Genomic DNA, 19865 nt, shown 5'->3' with positions numbered 1-19865 from the left:
GGCGCTTTCTGTAAAATGTAGTATCACCTTAAAGGTCAGATCTGCAATTAGATCCGTGGATCGCTATCTATTTACCCCGAACCGAGGGTATACTAGCAACGAAAGCGGCAGTGAAAGTACCGTGCCAGTTCGAGCTGCTGCCCATTTTGTGTATTTTCGCTTCATTGCAGATCTTCATAAATAATGAATGGCATAATTCCAGCAGTGGCAACAGGTTCGCAACCTACAACCCGGCCACTGGAGAGAAAATCTGTGACGTGGAAGAAGGCGATAAAGTGGGTGTACTTCGTTATTTCAATGACCCCCGCGGCCGCGCTGGTCCTGTTACATCTGTGTCTACTCCCCTGCGTATTTGAACGACAACGAAGTGAGACCATTTTGGCAAATCCCATCAGTCATCTTCCGCTCATATATTCACAAAGCTTTGCAACCTTCCCTCTTATATGCCCACCAATTTCCCTCCGATTTTGGGGGGACAAATTACCTATCGTAAAGCGGAGACATGGGGGTGAAAGCGGAACAATTTCCCTCCCTAGGATGTAGTGTAAACTGTTGAGTTCTTCAATCCTTTTGTGTGTGCAAGTATGATCTACGGTAGCCTATTAACCTGCCAGCAGAACTTTGGGATGCAGCAGGAATGTGGAGCATTCGGGGAAACTCGCACAGTCATGGGGAGAATGTGGGAACCTAACTTTGATGTTATCTGAGGTCAGGATAGAACCCCTAAGTCATGAGGCGACATCACTAACTGCTGCACCTTCTTGCTGGTAGAGATCACTGGCTTTGGAGATGTCAGAAAACCCTCTACAAGTAAATGCAAATGCATTTTGGAAATTGTTTATACTGAAGCCACAGTGCACAGGTTAGGAGAGAAACTGTTTATAATGTGTTAATGGAAAAGCAGAGAGATTATGATTCAGATAGATAGGGTACTGATGCAATCACACCTGGAGTACTAGTTCAGTATAGGCCTTCTCTGGTAACGTAAGGGCTATGGACTTCAGCCAAGCACTCATCTGATCCAGAAGCTTAACCCACATGGGATTCACAGAGACTTGGCATATCGGATTCATATTTGGCTTGACCATGAACGGCAGGGGGTAGTGTAGGAGTGTGTTATTCGGGCTGAAGGTCTGTATCAAATGGTGTCTCAGACCTCATTATTTGTGAGATTTGGACAGAAAGCGGGGGGGGGGGGGGGTGGGGGGAGGAAGTGTTGACTGAGTAGTAAGTTTGCAGATGATACAGAATTTGGTAGGGTTGTGTGTAGCGAAGAAGACTGTTAATGGAAACTGCAAGTCATAGACCAGTTGGAAATTTGGGCAGAGAAATGGTAGATGTACAGATGGATCTTGGAGCACTGGTCGCTAGGTCCCCGAAATTGAAAACACAACCAGATAGGTTGGTACTATTGACGTTATTGGTCAGTGTACTAAGTATAAAAACCATGCAACAGCAGTATAAAACTTTGGTTAGACCACTTCCAGAGTATTGTGTGAAGTTCTGTTCAGCACACTACAGGGAGGATATGTAGGCTTTGGAGAAGGTGTAAAAGTGGCTCATCAAGTTGGAGGCTACCCAAAAGGAATATGAGGTGTTGCTCCTTCAACCTGAGAGTGGCTTCATCATAGCAATAGAGGAGGTCATGAACCAATACGTTGGAATGGGAATGGGAATTGGAATTAAAATGGTTGTCCGGGAAGTCCTGCTTTTTGCAGCTAGAGCAAAGGTGCTCGACACGGTGGTTCCCCAGTCGCCATTGTGTCTCACCAATGTCGAGGAGGCTGAACTAGGATCACTGGATAGAGTAGATAATCCAAACAGGTTCTCAGGTGAAGTGTTTCCTCACCTCAAAGGACTGTTTGGGGCCCTGAATGGAGGCGAGGGAGGAGGTGAATGAATGGGTTTAGCACAGCTTCCACTTGTATGCCAGGAGGAAGATTAGTGGGGAGTGATGAATGGACAAGGAAGTCACAGAGGGAGCAATCCCTATGGAAAGGGTAGAGTGAGGGGAGGTAAAGATGTATTTGGTGGTAGGATCCTGTTGAAGATGGCAGCAGTTGTGGAGAATGATGTGCTGGACGCGGAGGTTCATGGGTTGGTAGGTGAGGATAAGAGGAACTCTACCCTTGTAAAAGCAGCTGAAAGATGGGGTGAGAGTGGAAGTTCAGGAAATGGAAGAGATTTAGATAAGGGCAGCATCAATGCTGGAATTTAGTTTTCCATTAATTGTGAAGTCTGTTTTCCCTGGTGGAAATGTCAAGTTCTAAAGTGCACAGATTTGAGAAAAGAGGGGTGAGTTCAATCGTTGAAGACATGGAAGAGGTGTTTTTTTTCTCAGAAGTTTTTGCATCTTTGGAATTCTCTTCCTCAAGGAGTGTGGCAGTTGAGGAAACAGTTTTAAGGTGGTGGGACTGACTGGGGATAGATTGGAGTGTGAAGCTGAATACACCATCGGTCCAGATGTGACCTTATTGAATGGAAGAGCAGGCCCAACGGACCACTTGGCCTATTCCTGCTGCTACATTTATGTTGATTTACATTGGGGAAGTTGTATTGTGGATGCAGCACCACAATGGCACAGGTTTTCTTTTGAGTAACCTACAACAAACGAAGGGTAAAATAAAATCTGTGGCTTTGTAGCTCCAAAGTGGCTGCTTTGGTGTAGGAGGTGGAAAGGAGAAGAGTTGTACGTTCTTCCATAAGGCAGAGGGGCCACAAGGTCCTCTGAGAGCACAGTGAAAGGAAAGAGCTGGGACAGTCGATTGCAGAAGTTAAACCTATGAAAAGGTAACTCAGGTGTCAATATTCCAACAGAGTCCGTTTACTGTTCAAGTGATGCAGATGAGGACTTCAAGTGACAACCTGTAGGAAAAAGAGGTGAACATGTATTACGAAATTCTTCCCACGTGTGTATGGATTTCCTCTGGGTGTTCCAATTTCCTTCTATAGTCCAAAGGTGTACCCGTTAGTAGGCTAATTTTTTATCATGAATTGTCCCAGGATTAGGCTAGTGTTAAATAGGTGGGTTGCTGTGCAGCTAGGTCAGAAAAGCCTGATCCACACTAACCCAGAATAAATAAATAGAAAGAGACATGGATCAATGGATAGATGACTTATGAATTGTCAGGCCTACCAGAAAGCTCACACACAATAAAGAAGTATGGGTAGTTCTTCCCCAGCTTCAACAGGGTAATGACAAGTAAATAGTGGTGACACTAAAGCCCATACTTTCCAGTAAGCAAGTGGTGAGCACCCATTAACCTCGATATAGGGGATTAGGCCAGGTTCTTATACCTTGTTGCATTCCATGATCTGGATTTGAAACATCGAGTGTTGGCTGGCAGCGAGTCGCTGAAAACGTTTAGGGATTTTTGTTTCATTTGCAAATATATGCACGGAAATCTCAAAGTTGCAGGAGTTTCAAAGGGTACGGACAGCAAATGTCAGTGGTTTTGTTGCCACTAATTCACAACATTCAAACTAATAAACTTAGCAGTCAAGAAAATTAAAAAGTATGTTTTACATATAGCAATAGATACAATTAAATTAATTTTAAAACACTTTAAAAACCTCTAGATTCTATCTTCTATGAATTTTGGTTATTCAATCTTATCGAGGACCATTTTTTATATATAAAATATATTTATACACTTTTATTGCAATGTTCTTTACAAAAGTTGGTAACATTTGATGTGTATTATATTGCAAGGTCATCTATTGTTTTTGGTTAATCACTGGAGCCACCAGATTGTTATCGGAAGATTGGGGATGTATTCTTGCTGCACTGCAATTATACTACAAAGCATAGAGATCACACAAGAGTAGATAAAATAAAGTGCTTGCTACCCCTGTGTGGTCTAGTTGCCCAGTGGTTAATTGTGAAGCTACAGCAATAAATAGCATGAACGGTCTCAGACCAAAACATTGACCATATATTCATTTCCATAGATGCTGCCTGACCTGCTGAATTCTTCCAGCATTTTGTCTGTGTTGTTCTGAATTTCCAGCATCTGCAGAATATACTGTATTAACAAATAGGAGACTTCTGCTTCAATTAGAAAATTAGAAGGTGATTTATGAGAAGTCATGAGATCCAATAAAGTATCTGATTATTTTTAAAAATGTAACTTTACTTTAAACTACAGTTATAGTATACTCACTGTAAATTCAAAACCTAAATACGAGCTTAAGCTTCTGATTTCAGATGACTGATTGCAAGTCTTTAATATTCCAGTCATTATGGTTCACTTAGTTACACACTTGACCATAATTCAGAAGGCTCTGTTTGAAATGTAATCCAAAAGATTGGAATAAATACCTAGGCTGTCATTCCAGCGCAGTGCTGAGGGATTGCTCAGTACTGATTTTGATGTCTTTTGCCTGAGAGATTAAACTAAGGCTATGTCTTCTCTGAGACATTGCAGAAGATTCTATGGCTCTACTTTAGACTGCAGGGGTGTTATAGATACCATGTGAGCAAATTTTTGTTCTTCAATCAACATCACAAAAACTAACTATCCATAAGTCATTACATTTCAATTACTATAAAATATCTTCAGCTTTAAATGTCTTCTACATTACACCAGTGCTACCCTTCTGAACTGATTAATCAGACGTAAATTCTTCTTCTTCCTCCTCTTCTCAGGCCATTAGTTCCCAGTTGAACATAGGTCACTGATAACTTCTTGTATCCACTGTCCAAAGCCAATGGTATAGTTGGAGTTCATCAATGTTTTTGTAATCCATTGTATCCACTATATAGTGCATTGGCCTATACAGCTTCACCAGAACCCTGGTTGGCCAACCTTACCCAGTTCCACCTCTCACGATGGGGGTGTAGGGTTGGACTTTGAGAGACTATCAAATATAAATGGTGGCATCAAAAGTACTGTGGAAAATAAGCTTTCTTTCCTTCTTGGTAGTAGGCTGGTTGCTGCAATGGAAAACTGACTCCAAGCTCCTGCCTGAAACATCAACTGTATTTTTTTTCCATAGATGCTGCCTGGCCTGCTGAGTTCCTTCAGCATTTTGTGTGTGTTGCTCAGATTTCCAGCATTTGCAGACTTTATCTTGTTTCCAAACTACATCATAATCTTCTTTGTTGGTGTGCTGAACAGTACACTCGGCATTATTTAGCGCACTTTATTATGTACACCTGTACTCCTGTTCATGAATGCAATTATCTAATCAGCCAGTCATATTACAGCAACTCAATGCAGGCTTGGATAAGAGGTACAGTTGTTGTCCAGAGCTATCACCAGAATGGGGAAGAAATGTGATTGAATGACTTTGACCATGGAATGATTGTTGGTGCTAGACGGGTGATTTGAATACATTAGAAACTGCTTTTCTCCTGTGATTTTCATCCACAAGTCTTTGGAGTTTACAGAGGATGATGTGAAAAGGAAAAAGGAAAAAAAAATCCAGTAAGCAGTGGTTCTGTGGAGAAAATACCTTATTAATGAGAGAGGTCCGAGGAGAATGGCCAGACTGGTTGAAGCTGACAGGGAGGTGACAATAACTCAAATAACTATGCATTGCAACCGTGGTGTGCAGAAGAACATCTTAAAATGCGCAACACTTTGAACCTTGAAGTGGATGGGCTAAAGCAGCAGAGAACAACAAACGTACACTCAGCGGCTGCTTATTACGTGCAGGAAGTAACTAATAAAGTGGCCACTGATTGTACAATAGTTATTATCACAGATGTCCTTGCCTCCCATTTTATTTTTATAGTTAGGCATCTTGAATTCTACCTCAATCACCTGCTTACTTACTCAAGCCCATCACCTGTACTGGGACAGTGGCCACTGACAGCAGCTTGCCAGTGTCTGCTGTCATTGGAACTGCCACGGGCAGAATTTCAATCAAATTCTAATGAGCTTTATTAATTAGGGTTACTAAACCACAGTATTTGCATCTGACTGCATGAAGTGATGATCCAAATAGCCATTTATTTGAAACCTGGTTATAGCTTGCAATCAATTTTATGCAGCTGTGCAAATCTGTATCTTGCTAATTCCTTTCCAGCCCCCAATGACCTGCCCTCCTCAGCCCTCTGGGATAAACAATTCCAGAGGTTCACCACCCTCTGCGACATTTACTATGCAGCTCAGTTTCAAATGATTCTCCCAAATGTTGCAGCTCTGTCCCATGTTTGTGCCCCATCTGTTAGATAAAACATATTGATATAAGAGAATATTAGCACTTTTACTGTAGTTATCATCTTAGAGGCATGGAATACAAAAGGCTACAAAATCACGGTCATGTTTTGTAACAGCATCATCAGAAAGTAACCCCAGAGAGCTTTACCTGGGTAATATATAAACTATGACTTTTTAAGATTAGGCTATTGAAGAAGCTCATTATTATATAGTGATGACTCAATCAGCAAATTACATTTAATAACAATGATGTTTTCACAGTAATCAGTCAAAACTGAAGGCTACTGCAATGGCCATCTTCATTAAAATGTATTCAATACATCTCAATTAAGATGGCTATTGTAATGACCTTCAGTATTGACTATTGAAGGGACTTCATTCCTTTTAAATACTATTTGCTAGTACATTCATCACAAATATAATTGTGAGCTACCACTGAGACATGCAAGACCAAGTAACTCAAACTGAATTGGACAAAAGAGGGGTAAAGCTAAATTACCATAAGGCAAAACAAGAGGAAAAATTGGGAAGGATATAAAAATTTTATCATTAGTGTATTTCATAATTTCTAGATGATAACTTAATTATCATCTGCTCACACGTAGAGGACTACTCAAGTGTAACTAACGTACACAAAAGAGTAAAAATATCCAATCTTATCAGCTTGTACCTTTAGCTTTCTCACAGTCCTCTGTAAAGTAAAGGAAGGTATCTTAATTGGTATCAATGAGTAATACCTGAACACCAATAATTTGTTCAACCAGGCTCGGTTTCTGGAAAAACCTAATGATTCTGAGTCTCCTGGTGGCTTTGGTCCGACGAAGCCTTAATACCAGAGGATAGATGACAGTAACTGATTTTGATGTTAAGGTTGCATTTGGAAATTATGCACTAAGGAACATTATAAATCTGAGTTCAGTACGTAAAATTATCTATTGGTTGGCATAGAGATCTTTAAAAGTGGCAGTGCAAGTAGATAATGAGGTTATGAAAGCATATAAGATACTGGCCTTCATTAGTTGGGACACGGAACACAAGAGCAGGAAGGTTTTATAACTTAATAAATTGTTGGAGTACTGCATGCATTTCTGATCATCACGCCAGAGGAAAGATAAGAGGACAGAGGAGATTCACTAGGCTCTTTCCTGTACCTGATGAATGATGGAGTGGAAGTCACAGCGGTAGGAAAAAAATGCAGAATTGAACCATCACTGAGCCCTCATGAGTAACAAAAGCAGTCACTTTTGCTTATACCTTAGTGGCCACTTTATTATACCATAAGCGGTTAATGCGACATTATTACAGATCGAGGCATCAGAGTTCAAAGTACAGTTCTGTCGTCTTCTATAAGAAGTTCGTATGTCCTTCCTGTGAGCATATGGGTTTCCTCCAGGGTCTCCGGTTTCCTCCCACAGTCCAAAGATGTACCAGTCAGTAGGTTAATTGGTCATTGTAAATTGTCGTAAGAATAGGCTAGTGCTAAACAGGTGTTAGCTGGGTGATGGGTCGAAAGGGCCCCTTCTGTGCTGTATCACTTAGTAAAAATAAGTACATTAAATAAAGTGGCCACTAAGTGAATGTTCATGGCCTTCTGCTGCTGTTGCCCATCCACTAAAAGGTCTGATGTGTTGTCCATTCAGAAATCTGTTCTGCACACCGCTGTTGTAATGCATGATTATTTGAGTTACTGTTGCCTTCCTGTCAGCTTGAACCAGACTGGCCATTCTCCTCTGATCTCTTTTGTTAACAAAGTATTTTCACCCACAGAACTGCTGCTCACTGACTTTTTTGCACTATTCTCTATAAACTCTAGAGACTGTTCCAGTCTCTAGAAAATCCCAGGAGATCAGCATTTTCTGAGATACTCAAACCACCTTGTCTGGCACCAACAATCATTCCATGGTCAAAGTCACTTAGATCATATTTCCTCCCCAATCTGACATTTGGTCTGAACAACAACTGATCCTCTTGGCCATGACTGCATACTTTTATGCATTGAATTGCTGCCACATGATTGGTTAGTTAAATAATTGAATTAAAGAGTAGGTGTAGAGGTATATCTAATAAAGTGACCTCTGAAGTGTATGGTTAGTTGGACCAGCCATGTGACTATGAACATAATACAAAATTGGATACTTTGTGAAAAGTTATTTGTCTCTTTCAAAACTCTTCAATGGTCTACAAGTTTCAAGGTTCTAAATTAGAGTACAATTACAACAGTATTCAACAGCACAACATATCCAAAATGGTGTCCTACCAATAGAGCAAATATCAATTTATTCACTGGCATATCTTTCAATACTTGTGACCACTACCTCTAAAAAGGGCATAAAATAATGTAATCATAGTTATTGTCCATTACTTTTGAATTGTAATCTTCCCTAAAGTGCACATGTTCATCATTGCTAGGTCAAATCTTGAAAGTTCCCCATCTAAGAGCACCATGGAAACGCCATTTGCAGGTGTTGGCTGGACCAAGAAAACAGGATTGGGAGAAACAGTTGGACTCCAATGCAGATTTAGGTTCTGAAAGCCTGACTGTCCAGCTTTTGCCTCTGCCTATCAATCCTGAATGATAGTGCAGTCAAAATTAGATATATTTTCTGTCATCATCAGACAGTCTTAGATTGAGATTTTGGTGGCTTTCTTACTGTAACTTCTTATGTCTTTTGTAAACCATAGCGCTTTTGCAATTCAATACATTTATTGTTGTAGATTCTGAACGCAAGTGTTGATTTTTTTTTAAATCAGCAATTAGAGGATATGATTGGGTGATCATCCAAGTTGCTTAAAGCATTTCCCCTGATTCGTTACTAGAAGCTTAGTGGTAATAACTGTCCGGCAAAAATGCCAAAATTGTAAAGGTCAATGAGGAGAGCAAATATCATTAAAATAATCCAAAAAAACAATTTTTTTTAAAGTAAATTGAACTTCGTTCCTCAAACACACAAACTAAGAATTGCACAAAGGAAACATTTTTTGGTCTTTGCCTTTACTGCTTTTGTTAGTTCACTGAACTTTTGTTCTGAATTCTAAAGAAAAAATTGTAAAAATGGAATTTCAAGTATAATGGTTTGTGTAAATTAAATTATTCCATTTAAAAGGAAGGAATCTGCTTTTCTATATATAAAGGTATTGATTCAAGATTACGTTACCTTCACACTGATTTTCTCTGACCATGAAGGAATTAGATTAAATCCAATTGCCCTAATCAATCTGCTAAGGAAACTGCTGCTACAGGTGTTGCATTTTGCCAGCTTTCCTAAAGTAGAAGATTTCTCCCCCCAATGTTCTTTCCCCATTCTTCATCATGTTCACTGCATAAAAATTATATGAACACACAGAATGTTACAAATAGTAAATATTGGAAATCGATAGCTGATCGGTTTGCTTTAAAATAAACTTTTCCAGCTTTTGGATCTTAAATCATAGTGAGGAATTTCAAACCCATTTACCTTTGGAATGTTCTAATCTTATCTTGAGATCTAAGTAGATTATTTTAGTTTTATAGCCTGGTGGTAAACCCTGTTAGATAATGTTTTATTTATGGTTTTATTTATTTTGTTTTACTTAGTGATACAGTGCGGAGTAGGCCCTTCCAGACTTCCGATCCACACCACACCTGCAACCCCAGACAAATCCAATTACTTACAGAACAGCGCTGGAGTCTCTGTACATCCTCCCCGAGCTGCAATAGCATCATGCTAACTGCTACACTACCTTAATGTTCCAAGTTAATAAGAATTCTAAGTTAATAAGATATGAGTGATGATATCAAGGCTGGCATTTTTATCCACCTTATTTTCTCCAAGAAGGTGACTGTGAATCTTTTAAGTTGACAGTATTGGTATTTGTTGAGTTCAAGTCATTTCATAGTATTAATTGCCATATGTTAATGTGAAACTGAAGTCAGAAACCAGGTAAGGAAAATAGACATCTTTCTTTAAAGAGCATTAGTGAACTAGTTATTTTCATATCCTCAAGATCTAATTGACTTGTGATACAGATCAGACAAAATCTGATTGAACAGTAAACTAAGCATGATTTTCAGGAAGGTCAGCCTACAGTTCATTTTGTGTTCTGAAACTATCGTCTAACAGCTTCCAAACCTGAGTTCGCTTCCTGCACATCTTGTAAGTACTTAACTATAGTATAAAAATTCAAACGCTTGTTATGTTAAGTACTGTATGTGTAGTTCCAAAGTACAGTGCAGAAAGTGGCCTCATTTCCTTGCAGCTTTCGAATGTGGATAGTTACAGAGATTATTGGCAAACTATGATCACAGCAGTTTCTTTAAACACTTCTGGTTGCTGCTTAAATAAGTCCCCTTTCTTACCACTTGTTAAACACCACCAGCCCCCCCCCCCACACACACACACACACACACACAGTACCAACAACCACACTCAGAGCATATCAACAATGGAGGCATAGCCTCAAATATGCATTTGAACTTTTATTTTCATAAGCAAATCTTCCCTGCTTACTTTAGGTTTAGCTACAGCTGCACTTTAATTTAAGATGAGATATGTTAAATTAAGTGAGATTTCATTAATTGAAAAGACTGTGCACAATGTAACAAGGCTACATTGAATGGCTAGTGATGAGAGTGACACACTAGTCACTGTAGTAAGATATTGCCTCATAAGTTGAAGATGCATAGCCTGAAGAGTCAATGGTGTTATAACAAAAAAATCATACATCAAACATCTGTAAACTGAGGGACATTGATTCTGCCATAGCTGCAGTATCACTCTGAATCTGCTCTTGCCTGCTGTATCAAAGGAGTAGATGGTCAATAATCACCTACAAAAATGGATGCAAAAGTTCTGATCTTATTTCCTTTAAACAATATCAGCTTTAATTTTTTTCCATTTTTCAGATCCTTATTTTTAATGTGTCTTTTGACACTTTGAAGTACAATGATGATTTAAACAATGGAAAGTTGGGTGAGAATGATGAATTGTGCACTTGTATGGCCATTATTTAAAGCGTTGTAGTTAGCTATTACTACTCAACAGGTCAGGCAGCATCTGAGGAAAGAGAAACAGAGTTAATGTTCCAAACCTCTGCTGACTCTGTTCTAATGAAAGGCCATGGACCTTAAATATTAACCTTGTTCCTTTGGCCAAAGGTCCGCTGAATAATTCCAACAAATTCTGTTTTTATTTCAGATTACCAGCATCTGCATGTTTTTTTTTGCTTCTGGAAAACACTTTTTATTATGAAATGCCTTTATCTTAAAAACTGCATTATAAGTTACTAAAATGCTTAAACAGTGCTTTTCCTACACTGTTCAACTGTCATAAAACCTCAGAGTAACAGCTTAGGTTATGAATTGTTTCCCTTAAGGTGGAAGTTGATAAGGCTGTAAAGGCAGCCAGAGATGCCTTTCAGATTGGATCAGTGTGGCGTAGGATGGATGCTTCTCAAAGAGGAAGGCTCTTAAATAAACTTGCTGATCTAATGGAACGGGATCGTCTTGTACTGAGTGTAAGTTTTGATTTACGCTTTCACATTTGTACACATGAAGATTCCAGCATTATTTTATTGACACATCTTTGTACAGATGTCACACGTAACAAATAGCCAGAGCTTGAATTTAGCAGAACTTCTCAATTCCTGTGCGAATTACTGCTTTTTCCCCAGTTTCCATAAAGTTATATACGACTCCTGGTTAAAATTAGTGGACCCTGTAGTACAAAGTTTGCCAACCTTTTTCTAGTCCAACACCCCCCAAAAGCACTTTCTTACCTGCCAACACCTCCCTAAAGCTCTTTCATACTTGCCAATGCCCCTCTTAGGCACAATATACTTTCCAGCACCCCCATAGTGTAAAAACATGTTGACCATATGTTAACATGAGAATTTTTATTTTTCTTTAAACTTTTATTTTTAATTAGACCTATCTTACATAGTCCTTGTGCGCTGTACGGCAGCTTCAATATCAATGTGATCCCTGAGCTTGATGAATTTTAGCAAGAGTTGAAATTTTGGTTCAAGACATGACAGCAAAAGCCTTAAGTCCCCACGTGTAACAATGTCCAAGCAGTTTCTGGTTTTTTTGAGTATATGGTTCACTGCACTGAAGCCTCTTTCAACAAGGTAGGAGGATAGAAATGCAATGAAGAGCAGTTTGGCACTTTTCCAAAGACCAGGAAACTTTGCATGATAGTGCAGCCACAAATCACAAAAGCCAACATTTTTGAAAAGCATTTTTGCTTCTTCATCATTCTGAACTTTGATAATTTCTTCTTACAAGCTCTCTTCCTATTCTTCCACCTTGTAAAGAAATGGATTATTTGCCCAGTCTGGAATTTCCAAATTATTCAAATCCTTGAATCAATTCCAAAATTCCATCTTCAATGACTGCAGGTGTAAGCAGTACTCTTGCAAACCACCAACTGTGAAAGAGAGTGCCATACTTTCCATGCAGGGAAATTGTGAGAACGTTCTTTTTCCAATGTTTTGCTTATATTTTTCCAATTTTCCGATAAGAGCGGACACTGCATTTTGGCCTAAATTAAAATTCTCACCCTGCAATTTCATATTTAGAATGTTCATTTTGTCATACAGATCGGCTAGGTACATCACATTGCCACGTAAAAGTTCAAGCTTGTTTCCTAAGCTCTTGTTGGCTCTGAGCAAAAATTTGACCAGTGTCTAAAAGATCAAAGAAATGTGCTAAGCAGCAGCCTTTTGACAGCCGATGCACTTCAGTGCGAAGAAGCAAGCATGCAAACTCTTCATCACTATCTTGGCATAACTGACAAAGTATTCTGCTAATTAATGGATGATCATTAATTTTGGTGATAGCAAATATTACATGAGTCTTGCTTGAAAAAGTCAGTGGCTATGGTTTTTGGCTGTGAGACGTTGACAATGAATTACACAATACATTGCAAACTGACTTGGAATTCCTTTTTTCATAAATGCCACATGGCGACATGTGTCACATATGGTGCTCCATCTGTTGCACAAGAAGTCAACGTTCTAATCGGAATACTTTTATCCTCAATATATCTTTTGAGCCAGCTCGTCGTAGATTGATTCTCCATTGATATTTGTTTTTATCTTTTTACAAAAGAGAATCTCTTCATAAACTTTCCCATTTTTGATAAACCATACATATGCCATTAGCAATGCTTTGTTGTCTCACACAGTTGACTCATCCAGTTGTATATCGAATTCTGTTTTTTGTAGCTCTGTGCATAATTGATACTCAATGTCTTCACTCATTTCATCAAAACGATGAGTTACAGAGTTGTTACTCAGAGGAATTGATCTTAAAATACTGGTATTCTTTCTGAGAACAGTAGTGAGCACTTCTGATACAGCAGGCATTATTAATATTTCACCAGTCGTATGAGATTTTCCACACTTTGTTATCATTTTGGAAATGTTATAAGAAGAAATGAGACTGCTATCAAGGTCATTTTTAGATTTCCTGGCAAATGACTTGAATGTGCAATGCCTTTCAAATGCATCTTTCATCTTCTGGAACTGTGTAAAACCATAATTAGCCTTTTTAAGGTGTCTTTTACTGAAGTGTTCCTGCAATCTTGATGGTTTCATGGCTTCGTTAGACTGTACAGTATTACAAATAAGACTCATGGGGCATCACTTATCTGACAGAAATAGAATAAAAAACAAATTCCAGGTATGTAACAGTGTATTGACACACTTCCTGTAGTTTCTGTTTCTTAGCAGGATTAGAATTCAAGGCATCGCCACCTTCAAACTCATAAAAATATGGTGTACATATTTATCCATCATTAATGAGGCCAAATTAAAATTAAGAAATAACACAAACAGGGAATTCCTATCAGATAATGATGATGGTAGCAATTTGACATGGATGGAACAATGGTAGTGGCACGCAAAGGAACAGTGAGACAAGGATGAAGATGATCACAACAGCGAAAATTACTTTGTCAAAGATTCAGATTGGAATCTGAATGTTCGTCGGGATAGAGGGGTGTTTGGCAAGCTAACTTTATACTATTCCAGTTAGCTTGATTGACCAATCACATAAGGTCTCACAATCACCAAAGTTGGTTCTTGACCGCACATAAGAAGCCAATGTCGCTTTGAACACCTCGACGGGTTCACTGATTGGTTCTATTTCAAATTTTTGATGATGTGTGCTCACTGCCTGCAGAGCTATGGTTCTTTCCATGTCCCAGTGCCTTATCCTATTTTTGGAAGTGCCTGCTCTACTAACGGTCAGTCAGGTCTCGTGCCTCAAGTTAGGGTGCCACTTACCGCTACCGCAAGGTTCTTGAACACCGCCCCAACACCTGCTTAGGACACATAACCGCCCCCCATTGGGAGTCACTGCTGTAATATTTTATCATGTGTGGTTGTCAATGATTTGACTGACAACTATTAAGATCAGGAAGGTACATTTCTCTGCACACAAATATGAAGACCATTGTGATCAATGTGCATTCCAATATGAAACAGCCTGTCATCTGTTTTAGAACAGGTGTGAGGTCAAATCATTGATTTCCACCAAAGGTTAAATCCTTTTGAAAATAGTTCATTATTTCAATTACAATGATCCACTGTTCAGTCATAAAGAGTCATCAACACATATAACACAGATGGGGCCCTTGGACCCATCATATCCATACTGTCCATTGAGTACTCACCTCTGCTATCCCCATTTTCTACCATTTGGTCCATATCCTGCTGTGATTTGGTGATTCAGGAGTCTCCCTAGATACTTCCTAAATGTTGTGAGAGTGTCTGCCTCCACCATCCACTGTCCAAATTCCAACCCACTGTCTGGGAGCAAAAATCCTTTCCCTGATCCCTTCTAATTCTTCTGTCTCCTTATCTTAAACCTATATCATTTGATTTCAGACATCTCTCCTCTGGAGAAATGTTTCTTACTAACTATCTAATTAATGCCCCGCATACTTTTGTAAACATTACTCCTGTCCCTCCTCTACTCCAAGATAAACCAACCCAGTCCAGTCTCTCTTCAGAACTGAAATGCTCCATTGCAGACAACATTCTGACAAGTCTCTGCAACATTCTCACCACTGCAGGCAGCTCTTCATGTTTGGTAACTTGAATAGACTTCTAACTGTGACCAAATCAATGTTTCATAAAATTGTACTATAACATCCCTGCACTTTTATACATTTATAATATCCATTATATGTGTACCACCTTTCTTTTATTTGTGCTGCTATCTACAATGATCCTTGGACTTTTACATCTAGCTCCCTCTATCCTTCAGTACTTCCTGGGAGTCCATCATTCATAGTGGATATCCTAACCTTGTGTTGGTGATAAAGGAGGGGTTTTTGAGTTATAGAGTTATAAGGAAATACAGCACAAAACAGGTCCTTCAGCCCATCTGCTCAATGCCAAAATCATTTAAACTGCCTACTCCCATCGACCTGCACTGAGACCATAGCCCCCCATATCCCTGCTAACCACGTACCTATCCAAACTTCCCTTAACCATTGAAATCAAACTCTCATGCACCACCTGGGCTGGCAGCTCATTCCACACTCCCACAACCTGAGTGAAGAAGTTTCCCCTCACATTCCCCTTAAACCTCTCACCTTTCACCCTTAATCCATGACCTCTGGTTATAGTCACACCCAACCTCAGTGGAAAAAGCCTGCTTGCATTTACCCAGTCTACAGTATACGTGTCGTAGGAGCAGCAATCAAAGTCACCTGGGTGAGCAGCTGTAGAAGGTCCCCATTGCAGCCACTAGGTATTCTTCATGCAGAGAATGCATGTTGGGAGATAGGGATTTGGGGCCAGTCAAGCAGAATGTTTTGGAGGATGATAAGCTTCTTGTGCACAGTTTGAGGTGGAGAGTACTTCATCACAATCCTAATTTGTACTTGTCTCTTGTAGATGGCAGAAAGGTTATGGTGTGCCAGGAAATGTGTCACATGCTAGAAGTTATCTGATCTATTCTTGTAGCCAGAATAGTTGACATTGTTAAGTGTCTGGTCAATTGTGACCACCAGGATGTTGCTAAAAGCTCCAGTAAATGTATTCATTGTCACAGCAGCACTATTAAAATGGGTTTCCTACCCTCTAGTTAACACACCATTCTATGCTGCTATAATCACAAGCTGATCGATATTTTCCAGTTAAAGCCCCATGAGACTCGTGGTATTTTTCTGTAAACAATAAGAAAAATGTAAAGATCTGCAATGGATAGACTAAAGATTACTTATTGAACTTCACTCATCCGTGATCATGTCCGTGATTTTCAAAGAACAGTAAAATTATACAGAATTGCATCAGTGTAGATAATTGATAGAAATATCCTTATACCATAATTCTTAAATTATGATTAATTTAAATTCTTCAGTTATTTAATGTTTCATCAGCTAATCTTGCAAAATTATTAAAATTGAACTAAGTATACATCATCATATTGATTTTCCCCCTTTTATTTAAGACAATAGAATCTATTGATGCTGGAAAGCTCTTCCTTCAAGCATACTTTTTTGACTTAGATGCTTCAATTAAAACAATACGTTACTATGCTGGCTGGGCTGACAAAATCCATGGATACACAATTCCTGTTGGTAAGATTTAATTTATACTCAATAATTGTGTTAAGTGGTCTGCCCTTGAAATAAACATTGTGGGAACTTTTTAATAATGTAAGAATGTTTGTGGAAGAATGTTTATTTTTGGCCGAATTATTGCAATCTGCCTGTTCAGAATCAGAAACAAATTGTCTTAGTATATTACTCCCAGTACACATGTTAACTGATCTCCCTAAGCATGAACTGTTTGGTTGGAATGTCAAATTATTTAAAATTTTCATTCTGCCACTATGTTTGCCTCCAGACCAAGCAATATGTTTGATTCCTCAGTCAGAGCTGGACAATAAATGATGGCATTTCCAGCAACAGAATCAGAATCAGGTTTATTATCGCTGGCATTTGTTGTGAAATATGTCGTTTTGTGGCAGCAGTGCAGTGTGTTACATAAAAAAAATATAAATTACAAAAAAAATGTATAAATTTAAAATAAATTAAGCAAGTAGTGCAAAAAGAGAGAAAAAAATATTGAGGTAGTGTTCATGGATTCATTGTCCATTCAGAAATCTGGCAGAGGGGAAGAAAATGTTCCTGAATCATTGAGTGTGTGTCTTCAGGCTCCTGCACCTCCTTCTTAATAGTAGCAGTAAGAAAAGGGTATCCATATCCAATGAACTTGAGAATAAAATAGAACCATAGAACCATAGAACATTACAGCACAGAAACAGGCCTTTTGGCCCTTCTTGGCTGTGCCGAACCATTTTTCTGCCTAGTCCCACTGACCAGCACCTGGGCCATATCCCTCCAAATCCCTCTCATCCATATACCTGTCCAAGTTTTTCTTAAATGTCAAAAGTGAGCCCTCATTTACCACTTCATCTGGCAGCTCATTCCACACTCCCACCACTCTCTGTGTGAAGAAGCCCCCCCAATGTTCCCTTTAAACTTTTCCCCCTTCACCCTTAACCCATGACCTCTGTTTTTTTTCTCCCCTGGCCTCAGTGGAAAAAGCCTGCTTGCATTCACTCTATCTATACCCATCATAATTTTATACACCTCTATCAAATCACCCCTCATTCTTCTACGCTCCAGGGAATGAAGTCCTAACCTATTCAACCTTCCTCTGTAACTCTGTTTCTCAAGTCCCGGCAACATCCTTGTAAACCTTCTCTGCACTCTTTCAACCTTATTAATATCCTTCCTGTAATTAGGTGACCAAAACTTCACACAATACTCCAAATTCGGTCTCACCAATGTCTTATACAACCTCACCATTACATTCCAACTCTTATACTCAATACTTTGATTTATAAAGGCCAATGTACCAAAAGCTCTCTTTACAACCCTATCTACTTGTGACGCCACTTTTAGGGAATTATGTATCTGTACTCCCAGATCCTTCTTTTCTACTGCACTCCTCAGTCCTACCATTTACCTTGTATATTCTACCTTGGTTTGACCTTCCAAAGTGCAATACCTCACACTTGTCCACATTAAACTCCATCTGCCATTTTTTAGCCCATTTTTCCAGTTGGTCCAAATCTCTCTGCAAGCTTTGAAAACCTTCCTCACTGTCCACTACACCTCCAATCTTTGTATCATGCAAATTTACTGATCCCAATTTGCCACATTATCATCCAGATCATTGATATAGATGACAAATAACAATGGACTTCAGCACTGATCCCTGTGGCTCACCACTAGTCACAGGCCTCCACTCAGAGTAGCAATCCCCCACTACCACTCTCTGGCTTCTTCCATTGAGCCAATGTCTAATCCAATTTACTACCTCTCCATGTATACCTAGCGACTGAATCTTCCTAACTAACCTCCCATGCGGGACCTTGTCAAAGGCCTTACTGAAGTCCATGTATACAACATCCACTGCCTTCCCTTCATCCACTTTCCTAGTAACTTCCTTGAAAAACCCTAATAGATTGGTTAAACATGATGACCTACCATGCACAAAGCCATGCTGACTTTTTCTAATAAGTCCCTGTCTATCCAAATACTTGTAGATCCTATCTCTTAGTATTCCTTCTGTCATGTACCCCATGACCGGGTTACCAAACCAGCAGAAATGAAATGATACGTTAGAGTTTGGTGGTACTGTAACTAAAAGTGTTTATTAGTAAACTAAGTAATACAGTATAATAAAATGCAAATATACATATAAAACAGGTTAGCAATGATATATATAGAAGTGTGGAAATAGGAATCAAAACCAAGCTCTTTCGAAGTCTAGGGGTAAATGAATAGTCTTAAGATGATGCAGAGTTCAGTTCAGTTTAAGTTGAGGTAGTTGCTGTTGTACCATTGGAGAGAGAGTGAGTTGAACAGTTGCAGCAGGCAAACCTTCTGTTGTCTTCTTGTCCTGTTGTGGTCACCAACTGTGACCCCTCCGTTCCCGGCCAGACCATTCTTCAGTGGTGAGCTTGTCACCCAGGAGAGGGTGGACACACACACAAGCCCCCACCAGTCTGCCTTCACACACTGTGAGCCTCTGATCGATTCCCCCAAATCGATCCTCCAAACCCCCACCTTCCTGTGGGTACACAATGCTCTTTCAGTGTCCCGTGGTGTGTCTGCTTGTGTCTGAGCAGACCTGCTTTTATCTCCCCTGACGGGGTACCAGCCATCCATCAACTGTCCATGTCCATGACCTGGCACCGCCTTGCTGTATCAGCAGGGATTCACACAATCAGGCAAAAGTGTCCTTGGAGCAAAAGTAAACAATTATCAAAGAAGCCATAATACTAAATCATTCTCTCTCTCTCTCTCTCTCTCCTCTCTCTCTCTCTCCTCTCTCTCTCTCCTCTCTCTCTCTCTCCTCTCTCCTCTCTCCCCCCCCCCCCCCCACAGGGGGGTCAACTCTGGACCCCATCTCCGTGTGGTTTACTCATCACAGATCACACTTCCAGTAATTTACCTACTACCAATGTCAAACTTACTGGCCTATAATTTCCAGCCTTACCTTTTGAGCCTTTTTTTAAACAACGGAACTACATGAGCTATCCTCCAATCCTCCGTCACCTTGACCCGTGGATATCAACATTTTAAATATTTCTGCCAGGGCCCCTGCAATTTCAACACTGGTCTCCTTCAAGGTCCGAGGGAATACCCTGTCAGGTCCTGGGGATTTATCTACTCTGATTTGCCTCAAGAC

At 39.6% G+C, this 19865-nt stretch overlaps 1 protein-coding gene across 3 annotated transcripts in view; it reads left to right on the top strand.

The window, feature by feature from the left end:
• LOC140740571 (aldehyde dehydrogenase 1A1-like) overlaps window positions 1-19865 on the top strand; it is a 74936-nt gene that overhangs the window by 16600 nt on the left and 38471 nt on the right. For all 3 annotated transcript variants that reach the window (XM_073069852.1, XM_073069845.1, XM_073069861.1), the window contains exons 3-5: window positions 171-275; window positions 11520-11660; window positions 16609-16738. In XM_073069852.1, the coding sequence (XP_072925953.1) occupies window positions 171-275; window positions 11520-11660; window positions 16609-16738 (376 nt within the window). The remainder of the gene's footprint in view (window positions 1-170; window positions 276-11519; window positions 11661-16608; window positions 16739-19865) is intronic.

The sequence above is a fragment of the Hemitrygon akajei genome, chromosome 2 (assembly GCF_048418815.1).
Source record: "Hemitrygon akajei chromosome 2, sHemAka1.3, whole genome shotgun sequence".
Classification (NCBI taxonomy): Eukaryota; Metazoa; Chordata; class Chondrichthyes; order Myliobatiformes; family Dasyatidae; genus Hemitrygon; species Hemitrygon akajei.
The sequence above is the reverse complement of the archived record's forward strand: the minus strand, read 5'-3'. Positions and strand labels throughout refer to the sequence as shown.